This window comes from Ramularia collo-cygni, assembly GCF_900074925.1.
Source record: "Ramularia collo-cygni strain URUG2 genome assembly, contig: RCC_scaffold02, whole genome shotgun sequence".
NCBI classification, from domain to species: domain Eukaryota; kingdom Fungi; phylum Ascomycota; class Dothideomycetes; order Mycosphaerellales; family Mycosphaerellaceae; genus Ramularia; species Ramularia collo-cygni.
Window position 1 is genome coordinate 1,689,884 of NW_019716256.1, and position 15,104 is coordinate 1,704,987.

At 47.2% G+C, this 15,104-nt stretch overlaps 6 protein-coding genes; 4 read left to right on the forward strand and 2 right to left on the reverse strand.

The window, feature by feature from the left end:
- Window positions 1–108: 108 nt before the first annotated feature.
- Window positions 109–1,926, forward strand: RCC_02205 (uncharacterized protein; the record flags this gene model as incomplete). The annotated part of the gene is made up of 1 exon (XM_023767487.1): window positions 109–1,926. The coding sequence occupies one exon, from the start codon at window positions 109–111 to the stop codon at window positions 1,924–1,926; it is 1,818 nt and encodes a 605-aa protein (XP_023623255.1).
- Window positions 1,927–2,498: 572 nt separating this feature from the next.
- RCC_02206 (uncharacterized protein) lies at window positions 2,499–3,522 on the forward strand (the record flags this gene model as incomplete). XM_023767488.1 has 2 exons in its annotated part: window positions 2,499–2,860; window positions 2,922–3,522. 2 exons carry the CDS (start codon window positions 2,499–2,501, stop codon window positions 3,520–3,522), a joined length of 963 nt encoding a protein of 320 aa, XP_023623256.1.
- A 397-nt stretch (window positions 3,523–3,919) lies between these two features.
- RCC_02207 (related to dolichol-phosphate mannosyltransferase subunit 3) lies at window positions 3,920–4,306 on the reverse strand (the record flags this gene model as incomplete). XM_023767489.1 has 3 exons in its annotated part: window positions 3,920–4,081; window positions 4,141–4,209; window positions 4,259–4,306. The coding sequence occupies 3 exons, from the start codon at window positions 4,304–4,306 to the stop codon at window positions 3,920–3,922; spliced, it is 279 nt and encodes a 92-aa protein (XP_023623257.1).
- Window positions 4,307–4,491: 185 nt separating this feature from the next.
- RCC_02208 (uncharacterized protein) lies at window positions 4,492–5,856 on the forward strand (the record flags this gene model as incomplete). Its single annotated transcript, XM_023767490.1, has 1 exon — window positions 4,492–5,856. One exon carries the CDS (start codon window positions 4,492–4,494, stop codon window positions 5,854–5,856), a length of 1,365 nt encoding a protein of 454 aa, XP_023623258.1.
- A 14-nt stretch (window positions 5,857–5,870) lies between these two features.
- RCC_02209 (related to actin-like protein) lies at window positions 5,871–7,220 on the reverse strand (the record flags this gene model as incomplete). Its single annotated transcript, XM_023767491.1, has 1 exon — window positions 5,871–7,220. The coding sequence occupies one exon, from the start codon at window positions 7,218–7,220 to the stop codon at window positions 5,871–5,873; it is 1,350 nt and encodes a 449-aa protein (XP_023623259.1).
- A 155-nt stretch (window positions 7,221–7,375) lies between these two features.
- RCC_02210 (uncharacterized protein) lies at window positions 7,376–8,434 on the forward strand (the record flags this gene model as incomplete). Its single annotated transcript, XM_023767492.1, has 1 exon — window positions 7,376–8,434. The coding sequence occupies one exon, from the start codon at window positions 7,376–7,378 to the stop codon at window positions 8,432–8,434; it is 1,059 nt and encodes a 352-aa protein (XP_023623260.1).
- Window positions 8,435–15,104: the final 6,670 nt, after the last annotated feature.

Genomic DNA, 15,104 nt, shown 5'->3' on the forward strand with positions numbered 1-15,104 from the left:
GCCTGTGTTTGGTCACCCGCCCGGCCAACTTGACATGAGCATCCACCATCCAAGAACACCATCTTGTCCGCATAATCGTCCCACCAAGACCTACCTCGTTCCTGACTGATGCTCCAGACAGGCAATCGCTTCGCGCCTTTGACACGTCCGGAGGCCTCGGCTCAGTGGGACAGAGAAGTCTACCYTTCTCGGCCGCATCGACGCTCGCGTAACAGCCGTGGTACGAAGGAGGCCAAGAAGCGTCGAGACTCTAGGCGCAACAAGAGGAAGTCCGCCGTCCACTTGCTTAACGAGCAGCTCTCGCATGACATTGAAAAGACGCTCTCTCAATTCGAAATCTTCCCTTGGCTACTCACTGATCTCCGACCGGCAGCGTCAGCCGTGCCTACAACCTCCGCTTCGCGGCACACCGATGATGATGGGTCGAGGCATGTGGCCGCTTCTGCCMCAACGCTTCCTCCCGTCACATTTCACGGTTTCAGCTTACCAGACTTTCCGCCTTTGATCGTGCCTCGCGCCAGCCCGCCGCCTTCGCCGTTTCCGATGCTCGCAGGAGTGCCAACCTGGTGTCCACCAATTCCGTCATTGACGAGTGGCAGAGTCGGATCGGGGGAGCTACCCAACTTCTATGACCTTTCGTCCTTGCAGGAGCCAAAGTCCTCGCCCCTCGCCACGGAGAAGTACCACTCTCTGCAGCTGTGGGGAGGAAATTTACCGACCTTACCAAGAAAGCAATCGCGGTTCTTCCCACCACGCACAACGTCGCCAAAGCCAAAAGTCCGCCTTCCGCCGAACGGTCCAATGGGTCAAACACCGGGCGCGGGTCTGCACGACCCATCGAACGAGGATTACAAGGTCTCGGACGCTTCAGCTAAGCAAGATTCAATCACTCAAGCTATTGAGAGGATCCTTGCGGCAGCCAGAGCCGTCGAGACGAAGGGTAAAGAGCCCAACTTGCCGTCTGCTGCTAATCTTTGGAACATTCTTGAACAGGCTCCGCAGCAGCTTGACGAAAATCCAAACGAGCTCCGTGTGTGCTGGAAAGACCAGGAAGCAGACGTTGAAGAGTCTTCGGTACCTTTAAACGACGAGCAGTCTGGTCCGTTCGAGCTTGCCTGCTCCGATGTGCCCTACGTTCACACGAACAGCCTCACAGGTTACGCAAACGAGACTGCTGCTCATCACTTCGAAAGCAATGTTCTGGGAGACTCGGCCATTTATCTTGCCGACATGTTCGCTCCCRGCGAGGATGTGACTTTCAATCGCGAGCCGTATAGCATGCAACGCACGCATCCATCTTGCACATCGGCAGCAGGGCCACCAGTCAGCAGCTTTACATCATCCTGTACCAGCACTGAGCAAATCACTGAGCAGATCATCAATGTCGTTATAGACACCAGGGCTGAGGTCACCGAGGGAGTGCCAGTTGACACAGCCGCCCAGTTCAAAAGTGAGCAAAGTCTATTCGCGGTCTCAGCCCCAACGGAGCAGACTGGTCCAAGTCCATCTGAAAGCGTTTGTGACCTTGCGACATTCCTCTCAATGGGTCACGTAGAGCATTGCTGGTGTCTGACTTGCGGTGAGGAGCCGGAGCTTGTTTCTGAAGCGACCGTCATGGATTCAGAGGAGTCACTTGTTGAAAATGACGGCTGGATGACCTGGTGCGGCGGACTTGACTTAGATTCGGCAATGAGCGTCGAAGAAGATACGGATGCCAGAAGCACTCTTATCGAAGGACAGACCACAGGTCTTCGGCTGCGGGCGCGGTCCGAAAATGGAGACGAGTTGTTCCTGCGCACACCTCGCCGTGCTCGCGCCCTCATCAAGAGCGAGCCGAACATTAAGTTACTTGGTTACCTCGACGACGGTGCCGCTTCTGYACACGCCGACGACGATGAGGATGATGAGTGGGAGTGGGACTTCTGAGAGTCCTCGACATGATCGTTGGCAGGACTGAGTTGGGTACGATTACTGTTGAGAATGTGCTGCCATAGTCTTTCTGGTCAAAGGTTGCGAGATGGGGTTTGCTGTTGGTTCCTGCTTTCTTCTGCTACACAYCTGAGCATATGTACGTTGATGATGACAATGAGTCTGAAATCCCGTACCGTATCTCCCGAATGCTTACTGATCCACGTCTCGCGCCGCATGTACAGCAGTGCCACAGCGAGGGGGTTAGTCGCATGTGACATGCTAGGGATTTGGTGCCATAAATACCATATGCGGTAAACGGAGAGGCGTTTCCAGATAGTGTGGCTCAGTCTTACAAAAGTCTTGGAGATCTGTCTATAACAGAGCAATGGAACGATACAACACCAGCCTTCATCGATAGAGAGGCAGGGTCGGCGTTGGTGAGGCTGACAAGAACATGCAGAGGAATACATAAACCCGATTGATCTCCTGCAGATTGTACCCTTCTTCATCAAGCCTTTCACACACCTGCACACCAATACACTTCTACCAACCACCCCAACGGCTAGCTCAAACGTTGAGACCCAACCATGGTCCGCCTCCATGTTTCCGCAACGGCGTTACTCCTCGCAGCTGGGACCGTTGTCAACGCCAAACCAGTCCTCCACCCTCGTGACTCTCCAAATAACATCACCGCGAGATACGATGTGGGATTCGACAACAGTCTTGTTCGAACTCTCAAGACCACCGATGTCGTTCCTAAGATTTTGTACCTGGATAGTGAAGAGTACCGAACGCTCATCTCCCCGGACAATGTAACGAAAATGGAACCTTTCATTCCGGAGCAAGAACGCAACACAATCAATGGCTATGTGCGGCGATGGATCAATGGCAAAGATAGCCGGGAGCAGTTCACTTCGAGGGAATACCCTTGGCGGAATGTTGGTAGAATGTGAGTATCCTCGGGTTCTTGGCAAACGTTTGAGAAGCGATTGACTGACTGAAAATTACAGTGGCTGGTCCAACGGTGTGGTTTGCTCTGCAGCACTTGTCGGCCCGAGACATATCCTGACGGCAAAGCACTGCGCTCTGATCGAGAACGCATCTGCTAGATTCTCTCCTGGTTACGACAATGGCGAACCTTTTGGAGCGGGCCAGATTGTTCAAATCGCACTCAACGATGTGAAGGGAGGATCTTCTTGCGGGACTAAGAACGACTGGGCGGTCATGGTCCTCGACAACAAACTCGGAAACAAATTGGGTTGGTTTGGAGTCAAGGTCGCGGATCCAGGTGTCAGACGTGACTGGCCCGGATTCTGGTCGATGGGATACCCTGGAGACCGCGATGGCACACAGAGACCTTATCGCGTGCAAGGCAACCCAATCCTTTCTTCAAAGCCTTGGGACTGCGATGGCCTTGGACCCGTCTACACGGACACGGATGTCAGCGGCGGACAGTCTGGTGGACCCCTTTGGGGCAGAATCGGAGACAAGCGATATATTTGGGGCACCTTGTCAGTTGGTATTCAGAGTGGTAGTGAGTCTTGGTCTGGTTGGGCCAGTGGGCAAGAAATGGTCTCCGCTATTGAGCGCGTAAGGAGGGACTTTCCCTAGCAGAGTCGATGTCTTGTTTGTTTTATGAGCTGGTCTCCTCTTGATAGCACTTTTAGCGTTTGAGCATGTGAAATTCATTTAGCTGGCCACAGCCTTTTTCTCTTCATGTTCTCTTACCATGATTGGCGCGGCATGTCAAGCGGCTTGCTCGTCAGGTGCCAATTAGCATCGTGGCTTGAGTAAGTATACACTATTTGTATCAAAACCGCGTCTGCTGGCGATTACAAGTAAGCCTGCTCGGGTCTTAAACTGGTTATTGCCGAGATGTACCATTACTTTCAGATCCCAGTTCAAAGCGATGCGAATTGAWCCTCGCAAAGATGGGCTGTATCCTCGTTCCGCCCTCCCATAACCCCCGAATCCGTTACGCCAGCTTATGCTTTTGACATCCTCCCTCTCAATCGACACTCACTCCCTTCTTCTTGAGATCTGCCCGTGCCTCGTCAATCTCCCGCATCAGCTCTTCATGTGCTTCCGGAACATCGTTGAACGTAAGGACGCCAAATCCTAGCTTGAACAAGAGGTATGCGCCGAAGGAGACCAGGGCCCAGACAGGCAGCTATGTTGTATCAGTATTTCGTAATTGGCGATTCTGTGGTTTGGCGATTGTGATCGTACGTATGGTATTATCTCCGACTGAATGAGATGTGGTAGGGGAATGAGTCCGAGCAATGCGACCGTGTATAGCTGGCAATTGTTAGTGTGGCCTCCAGAAGGGGTTGCAGGACAGAATTACAGAAGCGACCAAGAGACCCAAGGAGATCGTTTGCTGTGCGCGAGTCATATTGAAGGTGTAGCTGTGTTTAGTTGTCGGATTCGATCGGCGAGACAGCTTGCGACATCTCTTTAGATCTATCAGGAGACTGGAGAAGTTCGTTCTATACAGGGATTGATTAGTCAGTCCCTAAACCTTCTTCACGTCACTTCAGCTTCACTTGCCGCGATCAACTTCCAAGATAAGAATAAACCATGACCACCGACGAGGAAGTTGAAGCGGCGTTGAAGTCTCTTTCGATCTCGTCTACAGACCGGACGAACAACAACAACGCTATCGCTATATTAGCCWATGCAAGCAAGCATCATGTGACGGTCCGGCATCGTCTCGCAGACCCAGCTACTCTCAGGACCCTAATCGATGTTCTCGAATGCAGCATAAACGACGATCTTGAGACGCTGGAACTTGCTCTACGTTGCATCGCCAATGCATGCGCCGATAACAATGCTGCTCGAGATGTCGTAGCTGATATCGGCTTCTCTTGGGCATTGCAATGTCTTCATCTACCAGATACAGAAATCCGGGTACTGACTACCAAAGTGCTCTACAACATCTGCGCCGATGACCACGAAGCCTCTCAAAAGAAGGGCTTCGAAGCTGGACTTCACCTTGCATTGCTTGCTCTATGTGCGAAATCTGGAAATTTTGAGGAATGCAGCTTTGCCATTGATCTGCTACTGTGGATCTGTGGGCAAAAGGCCACAGTGGATCCCAGTCTCAGTCGACCTCTTCCGGAAGTTTCTCTGCACGAGCTACTCTTTTTGCCGTCTCTCTACGCCAACAAAGTGGATGTGGAGACACTGGCATCGCTCATCGAGACTGTGCTGATCTTCCTCCGAGATCCCGGCGTTCAATTACAGATTATTACAACGAAGCAATTAGGCAAAGTCTGGCGAATTCTAGAACTTCAACAGTCCAAGGTCGCAGCGCTGAATGCGGAGACTGAGGATGGTGCCGAAGACGCCAAACTGCTGCTTGCGCTGAGCATGAGTTTGGTGTGGTGTCTATCTGATACCGCGGCACTCCCAGAGTTTTCGAAGACGTACAGCCTTGATGATATGGAAGTCAAGGCTGTGATCAGCTACTTGCGAGCACGCGGAAAGGATGTTGGCGATTCTGGAGATCCAAATGGTCTCCAGCTCACTGCCGCGTGCCAGACTATCGGGAACCTGTTATGGGCTCTACCGACGGAGACTTATCAATTTCTCATTACGCTCGACAAACTTCATCAGCCCCTGCTAGAGATGGCTGTCCACATTGGAACAGCAAAGGAAGATGCCGGCGTTTTGCACTCTGTGGCAGGACTTCTCATCCAACTTTCAAGGCCATCAGTCGAGGTTCGACAGATGATGGGCGACGATGAGCTCGCAATCGCTGCCCTCGAGCGATTATGCCGGCACGAAATGCCGAACGTCCAGCAAGAGGGCGTTAAGTTGCTGCGGGCGCTCGGTAAAGACTGTCYGGCTAACCAAGAGCGTTTCGCAGATTTGGCGAAGGAGGCAGTGCTCGCTGCGAGCAAACACAGCAATGCCGAAACACAGGCAATGGAGCTGAGTTGATGCATTCATAAATTTCAGCGGCCAACCTTACCAGCGAACCGACGCCTCGTCCATAGATCTCCATGCTCGAAGTATTCTGCCCTCGTCACCACCAGAGACTTGAGTAATTCCTCGTTCTGTGTCATTCTGGCCGCTCCAAGCCAGATATTCTTCAGCGGATCCTCAGCCTGTGCGACACGCACAAGATATGTGTCATCGACCAAGCTTCGCAAATCGGCCTCTAGACGCTCCACAAATCCGGGCAGCTTGCTTGTTCCGCCCACAACGATAATGTTCGCAAGGAACGCTTGCCACAGCCCCTTTGGCAGAGCTTGGAGACTCTGGATGATGGTCCCAGCAACACCCTCTTGCTGCATCCCGATATCGCTAGGTGTGAAGAGTAGTTCTGGCACGGTGAAACGCTCATTTCCTATCGGCAGCACCATCTCGCTAGTGCCTCCGATGCCCAATCGACGCAATCTCGCGCCTTTGCTTGGATCGTGAGGTCGCGCGAAGCCGCGTTTCAACTGTTCATAGTCTGGCAAGACGTAGTCGACAACAATGCTCGCATCAATGGTCCTTGGATCCTTTTGACCGCCTTTCCAGACACGTTCGAGGGTAGAGCCGAAGTCCGTGGAGTCTTTGACGATGTAGCAGACGTCTTCTTTGATCTCTTGCGAAATCCAGTCTTCTCGGCTCATGTCCATCGTTCGACTTAATTGATTTCGTAAGTGGTTGGTCAAAGTCTTGCCGCCAATCTCTAGTCTCCGACAAGCTGGGTGAATGGTCCGGCCGTGGTAGAGTGGAGTCACAGTCGTATGCGAATGACCCGCGTCAACGACAAAGCTGCATTCAAGAGGTGTACCGGGCTGCGGCTGAATGATGGTTGAAGGAAACGGTGATGGCGCATAAGCATTCATCGAAGGCGCTGTCGTTCTATAGAGACTCGCAAATTCAAACTCCTCGAACACCATTTCGTCGGCAATTCTCTGCAGCGCGCTTGGAGCGCTCGGTGCCTCCGTCAGGATCAGATTCGTCGAATGAGGCTCACATTGGAGGGCACTTTTCGGATTGAAGATTGTTCGCTCCCATATCGCCTTCTCGCTCTCCCAATTGACAACGTAGCCTCGCTCTACAGGTCTTCGAATTTGCAATTCGCCAAAGTCGCCGCAGTCGTCCAGTTCCGCTCCAATATAAGTGAGTTTGTCGCGCTGGGAACGCGCAATGCAATTTGCGACTAGATGGCAGTCATCAAGATTGGGTTCCTTTTCTGGCGTKCAAAAACCGGCTTTGATTGTGTGTGCACCATTGTCGAAGATCAGTGTGCGCGGTGCCACGCGATCTGCTATGTGGCCACTGGCGGCCGCACCTTTGGGTTTGGCCATGTGTCGATGTTTGGGAGATGGAAGTGATCGGGATGACGCGACGTGGAATTCGGTGAGCCAAAGAGGAAGGCGGGGATCGAAAGTGCAAGTCGAGACTTTTTTTATTCTCCGCAGAGAGACATCACAATCAATCACGCTTCAAGGATTCTGGTGATATGGCGCCCAAGGAAGAGGATCTACGGGCTCTGAACGAGCTGATCTCGTCGACTCTGGCACTGCTTCGACAGTTTGGATCTTCGCTGAGTGAAGATAAAACAGCGACTCCAGCAATTCCCAACCCACCGAATCCACTGGATATTGTGCGAGATGCTGCGAAACTCCTTAAAGCGCATACCACCAAACTCTCTCTCCTGGGTATCAACAAACCCTTCACACCGACCGCTATCGCCGGAGTCCTGCGGGAGTTGAGTGGCACATGTCTTCCTGCAATGATGAGCGTCGTCCAAATATGCGAAGTCGAGAAAGCCTCTTGGGGTACCCAGATGACCGGTGAAGTACACAGACGCGTACGTCGGGTATTTCGTGAGGTGCAGAACTTGTTGGAGGAGCTGCAATCTATTGCCAGTGGGAATGAGCCTGGCGGGAGTCGAAGGGATTGTCTCAGTTCCACAGGTGTCGTATGGGAGGCTTGTGATGCGCTGATCGAGCTGGAGCAAATGGGCATTGCTGGCTTGGCGGTACAAAAGGCGGAACAGTATCGCGATTCGATCAAGGACGCAATCGAGGAGCTGCAGGAATGGAAGGAAGGCACGAATCTAGACACAGAGGGACACGATGATGAGCTATTGGACAGCGGAGACGAGGGTGTGGATGGAGACACGGATAGTCTGGATGATTTGTTCAATGCTGCAAACAGCATGCCGCAGGATCGCCCAGAGTTGAAAAAGCTTGTGGAAAGCGCTGAGGCAAGGCTGAAGAAGATTGTGCTTTTGTACACGGCACTTGTCAAGAGACGATTCAAGACGTTCAAAGGCGGAGACAACATGCAGGTTGCGGCGTTGGACAAAGTAGCAACGCAGCTGTATGTCGTTCAGACCGACATCGACGATACGATTGCCTCGTTTTACGACCTGGATGAAGATAGCGTCAAGGAAGGACTTGAGAAATGTACAAAGGAAGCACGAATTGCGTGTGAGTCGGTTAGACTTGGCTGGGACGGCAAAGAGGACGAGTTCACGGCTTGGAGCAAAAAGTGGGAAGAGGCTGTATCTTGAACACAGCAATCCTCTTGCGCACTTCCAACTCGAGCGAAATCTGGAGATGATGCTCATGAACAGCCCCATCAGCATAGCTCGCTACTGCATGACTATGGGCCTTGGAGTACATCTGCTCCTGGCTCGACTATCACAGCACCAACATCATCATACCCACAATTGCGATCGACACAGCTTCCAGCCCTGTTCTGGCACTGTTCCGCGCACCAGTGTGTGCCGCCGAGGACTTGACCACTGAGCTCGTGTCGCTGCTCTTATCGCCGGGAGATTTTGTGGTCGACGCAGACACGGACGGAATAGTCACTGCCCCTGTAGCCGTTCCCGTTGCAGCAGCCTGGCACACATTCAAACCGAACGTTGCGGCTGCGAACGATTGGCTACTTGAGGATAGTGCTGAAGCGCAGATCTTATTCGTGTCTCTTTGAGCAGCTGAGAGTGTATTAGCTTGTTCCCTGCGACTTGGCCAATTCACCTACCGATGAGGTCTTCCGTGCGGCAGTCGCTTGAGTGACAGAGACAAGGGATAGCGATGTCGAGTATCGTCTGGAAGCCCTTTGTACACTGGCAGTATCTAACGTCCAACGTGATCAGACTCTATCGCACACATTTCCGCCAGCATTGACATACTGATCATTGACCGCACAGGTCGTGTTGCCGACCGCTTGTGCATAGCATCCTAGCGMACAGCTCGGTAGATCCTGGATGGTAGTAGCGGTAATGGTTCTACTTGTACCCAGCAGAATGAATAATTGAAAGCACAAGCTTAGAAGCCGGGAGGTGAATGGCATTTTGACGAATAGCAGCCAGCGAGCCCGCCATCACTAAGACGATGGCGTTAGCTTTCTTATACACATACACTAAGTACCCCGATTCATGTGAAGAATGAAACAAGGCCCTATCCTGATGACGCATGGGTCGACCGACATGTCAAGTTGTTAACAACGTCGAGGAACATTGTTCTCAAAGTCTCCACTTAAGAACTGAGCATGTATGCCTAAGGCTTAAGTAGCCACGTGACTTAGGCAGGACTATATAGCCGAGGGAATTTTCCCTTAAGTAGATTTAATTAGAGTTCATCTATTTTAGAACATCTAGTAACTAAGAGCTTAAGTCTAGCTCCTTAGCTAGACCTATAGTCTACCTCGCCTACTTAGGGCTAGTAGGCTAGCTAGTTCGTCCCGTTGCCCTATATAAGACGATTTAGAAAGAAGCCTACTAGCTTAAGAACACGCATCTTAGACATTAATATAGCCCTTAGATTAAAGCGACGAGAACTCTTCTACTAGACTACCCTAGGAGTTAGCTTAACGCTAGCGTTACGCTATATACTTCCGTAGCTAGGTAAAAACTCTAACTTAGACCGTATATCTAAGCTAGAGCCCTCGGAAGCGCTTTATAACTGTTCCCGGAGCCGTAGTAGCTCGCTCTACCTTATCGAGTAAGGGCTATACTAAGAAAGTTGCCGATATAGCGCTTAGATACGCTATATCCCGTAAGAATCCCTCTTAAGCATATACTACTATAGCTAAGCTAGCGCTAATCGCCTTAGCTTAGCTAAGCATCCTAGAAATGTAATATACTATATCTTAGATAACTATAATAGGTACTTAATGCATTACGTACGGTAATCTATTTCCTTCCGCCCTACTTAAAGGTGTCTTAGTAATTCGCCGCTATAGCGCTTAAGAAAGACTCTATACTTAAACGAAGTAGGATACTTTAATTTAAAAGGAAGAGTTATAACCTTTCTCTCTTAAAGTACTATACTATCCTACCTCTATAATACTATCTACCTTTAACCGACTAAGCTATTATAGTAATAGCTAACCTATCTAAGGTAAGAGACGAGGAAGGCTCTCCTCTCCCTTAAGATGCCTCTTAGGCCGAGTAAGCCCCTCCGCTTATCGTCGTAGGACCCTCGAAGCCTACGCGACGCTCGCTTAAGCGCGAGTCGTACGACTTCTACTCCTTAGCCGATATAATCGATAACCTTTAGTTATACTCCTATATCTAAAACCCTCCTTAAGGAGGATAACTTAAGGCTATACTAGAGGCCTTAGATGTAGAAGACGCTACCTTTAGGACCTACTTAAGAGCCGTCGCCGCTAGGCTTTAAGAACTTAAAGCCGAAAACGAGCGACTACGCGAATACGATGCACTTAACTATAGTACTACTATCCTACGCGGACTAAGCGACCTAGGGTTAGTACGGTTCCGTCTTAACGACCCTCCCGCTACTATCTAAGCTAATAGAGGTAATAGGGGTAGTTAAGTACTATTAACCGCTTTAGGATTCCCTAGAGATAGCTCTAATTTAAGCGGATTAGATAATAACGACGGCCTATTAAGGGACCGTTGCTATAGAGGTTCTAAACCCTCTAAGAGGGCCCCTTGCATTAAGGGGACTATTAGCATCCTAGCTAACTACTATAGGGATGTTAAGAATAATATAGCTACTCTCTAGATTTAGGAGCTTAACCGCTACTTAAATAACATAATTACTCTTAACTAGAGGTTTAGACCTATAGAAGAGGCGCTTATTAGCCTTATCGGGGGCTTAATAAAGAAGAATGCATTATCCTAGTAGGAAGATTAGGAAACTAAGTTTAAGCCTCTTATCTACTAAGGAAGCTATACCTTAGAGATAATGCTTAACGGTCTCTAAAGCCACTTCTAGGATTACTACTACTAAGAGAAGCTGTAGAAAGAATTCCGCCGCTTTAAGCAGCTAGGGAGTATTAACTCCTTCTACTATAAGTTAATAATAGCTTCTAGCCTTCTCTAGCCTAAGCCGGATAATCTTACTATCTATTAAGCCTTTTACGATAGCTTAAAGCTAGAGATCCGTGTAGAACTTATTCGCCTTAGCTTAACTTCTTAGAAGTCTGTCTTATAGCCTATCGTAGACTAAGCCTAGCGAACTAATATAGCTAATATAGAGATTACGGAATAACATAGAGAGCCTCGCTTAGATTAAGTAGGCTTACGTAATCGCTCTAACCGAGCTACCTATCGCTCCCTTAGAGGAAAGAAGAGAGCTACCCGATAGTAGTTAGAACACCTAAACTCCTTAGACTAACGTATTAGGCAAGACAACTTACGTAAGCCTACTTCGACTAACTTCTCTCCGAAGTGTTATAACTRCGGAGTAGCTAGCTATATCTAGTTTAAATGCTCTAAGCAGCTTAAGCTAGAACTTAAGGCTAAGTAACGTAATTAGGAAGCTCGTAATRCATCTAAGTTAAAAAACTAAGTAACGATTTATTAGAGGATAATAAATCGCCCTAGTAATTATCCTTACTCTCGATGCCTCTTAACGCTCGCTTCGATTACTTAAATGCTATTAGGACTAATCTTCTCTAAGCCCTAGGCTTACTAGGGAAGGACACCTAAGTCCTAGCTAAGTTCCTATTCGACACTACAGCTTTAGGAATCTACGTCTCTAAGGACATTGCTACCTAGTTCCCTTAGCATTAAGTAGATCTTCCTATTAGGCAAGTTAAACTCCCTAACGGCCGCTTAATAGAAAGCTTAACTAGTATAGAGATTCTATACTAGCTTAGGAACTTTAAGAGTACCCTTATAGCGAGAGTGCTCGACTTAAGAGGATACGACGTAATCTTAGGCCTCTCCTAGTTCCGATAATATAACCTAACTATTAACTTCTAGACTAGTAAGCTATACYTAAACGTTARGGGTACTAAATATATAGTTCCCTATAGAGYAGCTCTCTACTACTTAATAACGGAGACTATTAAYRAAGATATCTATTCCCTCTAAGAGCTAGAAGAGCTCCTTAAATAGAAYTAAGATCTCCCTCTCTTCTTAATATCTATARAAGAYATYCGTCCYCCGRACTTAGAGCYCGATAGAAACCTACCCCTYRAGCCTAGAGACGATCCTCCCCYCTTAAGTAAGGAAGCCTCTCTCTAACGGCTTATTAATRCTAACTTAGACCTCTTCCGCTTATTATTACTAGCTAAGCTRCCTATAAAGAGAGYAATAGAGYACTCTATCGATATAGGCGACTATAAGCTAGTAAATTAATAGCTATACTAACTATCTTAAGTANAGTAAATTAATAGCTATACTAACTATCTTAAGTATAGATAATAGAGTAAGAGAAGCAGGTTAAGGAGCTTCTTATCCGTAGCTTAATCGCTCGCTTCTACTTAGCTTAGGGTAGCCTAGTATTACTAGTGCCTAAGCTAGAAGGGAAATAGCGAATATATGTCGATTACCGGGCCTTAAATAATGTAACTATTAAGGACCGCTTCCCTCTCCCTTATATTAACGATTACTTAAACGCTTTTTAAGGAGCTAGATACTTTAGTAAGATCGACTTAACTTTAGGCTTCTAGTAAATGCGAGTTAAGGAAGAAGATAGATAGAAGACAGCCTTTAACACTCGTTAAGGTAAATACGAGTACAAGGTAATGCCTTTTAGGCTATGTAACGCCCCTTTAAGCTTTTAGTCCTTAATAAACGATATTCTAGCTAACTAGCTATATAAAAGCGTTATAGTGTACTTAGACGATATTGTCGTGTACTTTAAAATACTTAAGGAACACGAATAGTACTTAAAACAGGTGTTAGATGCTCTTCGGGCCTAGGAGCTCTTTATATCCCCTAAGAAGTGCTCTATTAGAGTCTAAGAGTTCGAGTTCTATAGGTATTACGTTTCCTATAACTAAGTAAGACCTATAGAGGACAAGATTGCCTCTATTCGAGATTAGCTAATCCTAAGGAACGCTTAAGAAGTAAGATAGTTTACTAGGCTAGCATCTTTCTACCGTAAGTATATTAGAGACTTCGTAAGGATAGCTATACTATTAAGCGATCACCTTAAGGAGAGTAACCTTACCCTACGTGCTAAGAAGAAACGCCTAATTAAGTAGAATACATAATGCTCTATCTCCTTCGAAGCTCTTAAGAAGGCATTATATAGCTACCTAGTACTAGTACTCCCTAACCTAAGCAAGCCCTTTATTATTAAAACTAATATAAGTAAGTAGGCTATTAAGGTAGTACTATACTAGCTTAGGGACGATAGGAAACTCTATCCGGTCGCTTTTAACGGTCGTAAGCTCTAAGTAGCAGAACTTAACTACCCTATCTATAAGAAGGAACTTCTCGCGATTAAGGACGCCTTACGCCGCTAGTACTACTACATTAAGAATAGTTATACTACCTAAGTAATTATAGATTACTATAGCTTATAATACCTTAAAACCTCTAAGACGCCTACTAAGCGTCTTATACGATAGATCGAAGAATTCTAAGTATATAATATTAATATTAGGTACCGTAAGGGCAGCGAGGCGATTATGCCGGATGCAATCTCTCGTCGCCCTAACTTAATAGGAGAAGGGCTAGCTAACTTAGCTAGTAAAGGATCTTCCTAGTAGGGAGATTAATCCCTTAAGGCAGCAGACTTCCTAACTGCCCTACCTTAAGCCTTCCACCTTAATACTACTAGAGGAACTATTATCCGCAAGTTCTCTAAGCGTAAGGTAATTAATATAGTAATCCTCTTTAAGGAGATAGGCGAAATGCCCGTCGACCTTAAGTTAAGTAAGCTAGTAGTAAACAAGTCGCCTAGCTTAGAACTTAAGGATAGGTTGCTATACTATAAGAATAAACTAGGGACTAAGATACTATATATCGACCCTAAGTTTAGGTGGGATTTCTTAGAGCGTTGCTATAAGGACTATAGCTACTTTAGTATCCTAGGAGTAAATAGCATCCTCCGTATAAGAGGATAGTAGTAGTCTCTTAAGAGGGATGTCGAGGACTATATAAGGAACTGCCCCTAGTATTAAGTTACTCGTAAAAAGCCTCGATTAGGGACGGCCGCCTAAGAACTATACTTCTACTAAAACGATCGTACCCTTAAGCTATTTAAACGATAGGCGATCGATATAGTAGGCCCTCTTCCTATTACTCTTAATAGAAACAAGTACATTATTATAGTAATCGACTATACTATAGGCTAGCTACTTATAAGAGCAGTCCCTAATTAAGAGACTAAGACTATTATAAGGTTCGTGCAAGAAGAGATCTATACGAACTTTAGGCTACCTAGAGAAGTCTTAAGCGATAATAGCTTAAATTTTATCTCTAAGGCATTTAATATACTAATAGATACCCTCTAAGCTAACTACCGCCTTACGACTCTATACTATCCCTAGACTAATAGGAAGGTTAAAGCCTTAAACGGTATGCTTAGACGGATCCTTACTAAGATGTGCTATAGTAAGAGCGTCTATATATAGGATCTCTACTTGCCTAAAGCACTCTATATAAGTCGAATTCGAACTTAATCGAATTCTAGCTTAAGCCCTTTCTTCTTACTATTCGGATAGGAACCCCGAATACTTAGAGATTACCTATACCTACGACTTATAGAGCTTAATCCTAACGATATTACTAAGCGCTACTAAGTGCTCCTTAATATAAGGAGCCTCGTAGCGGAAAGACTAATTGCAAAAGTAGCTCGATCTAAGGCTATTAGCTCTAAGACCTTTATAAATACTAATAGCAAGTTTAAGGAAGGAGACTTTATGCTCGTCGTGTATAAGATAAAGACTAAGCTCTAACCTAACTATATTAGGCTATTTAAGATCCTTAAGCGTAGCTAGCTTAGGACCTATACTCTTAAAAAAGAGGA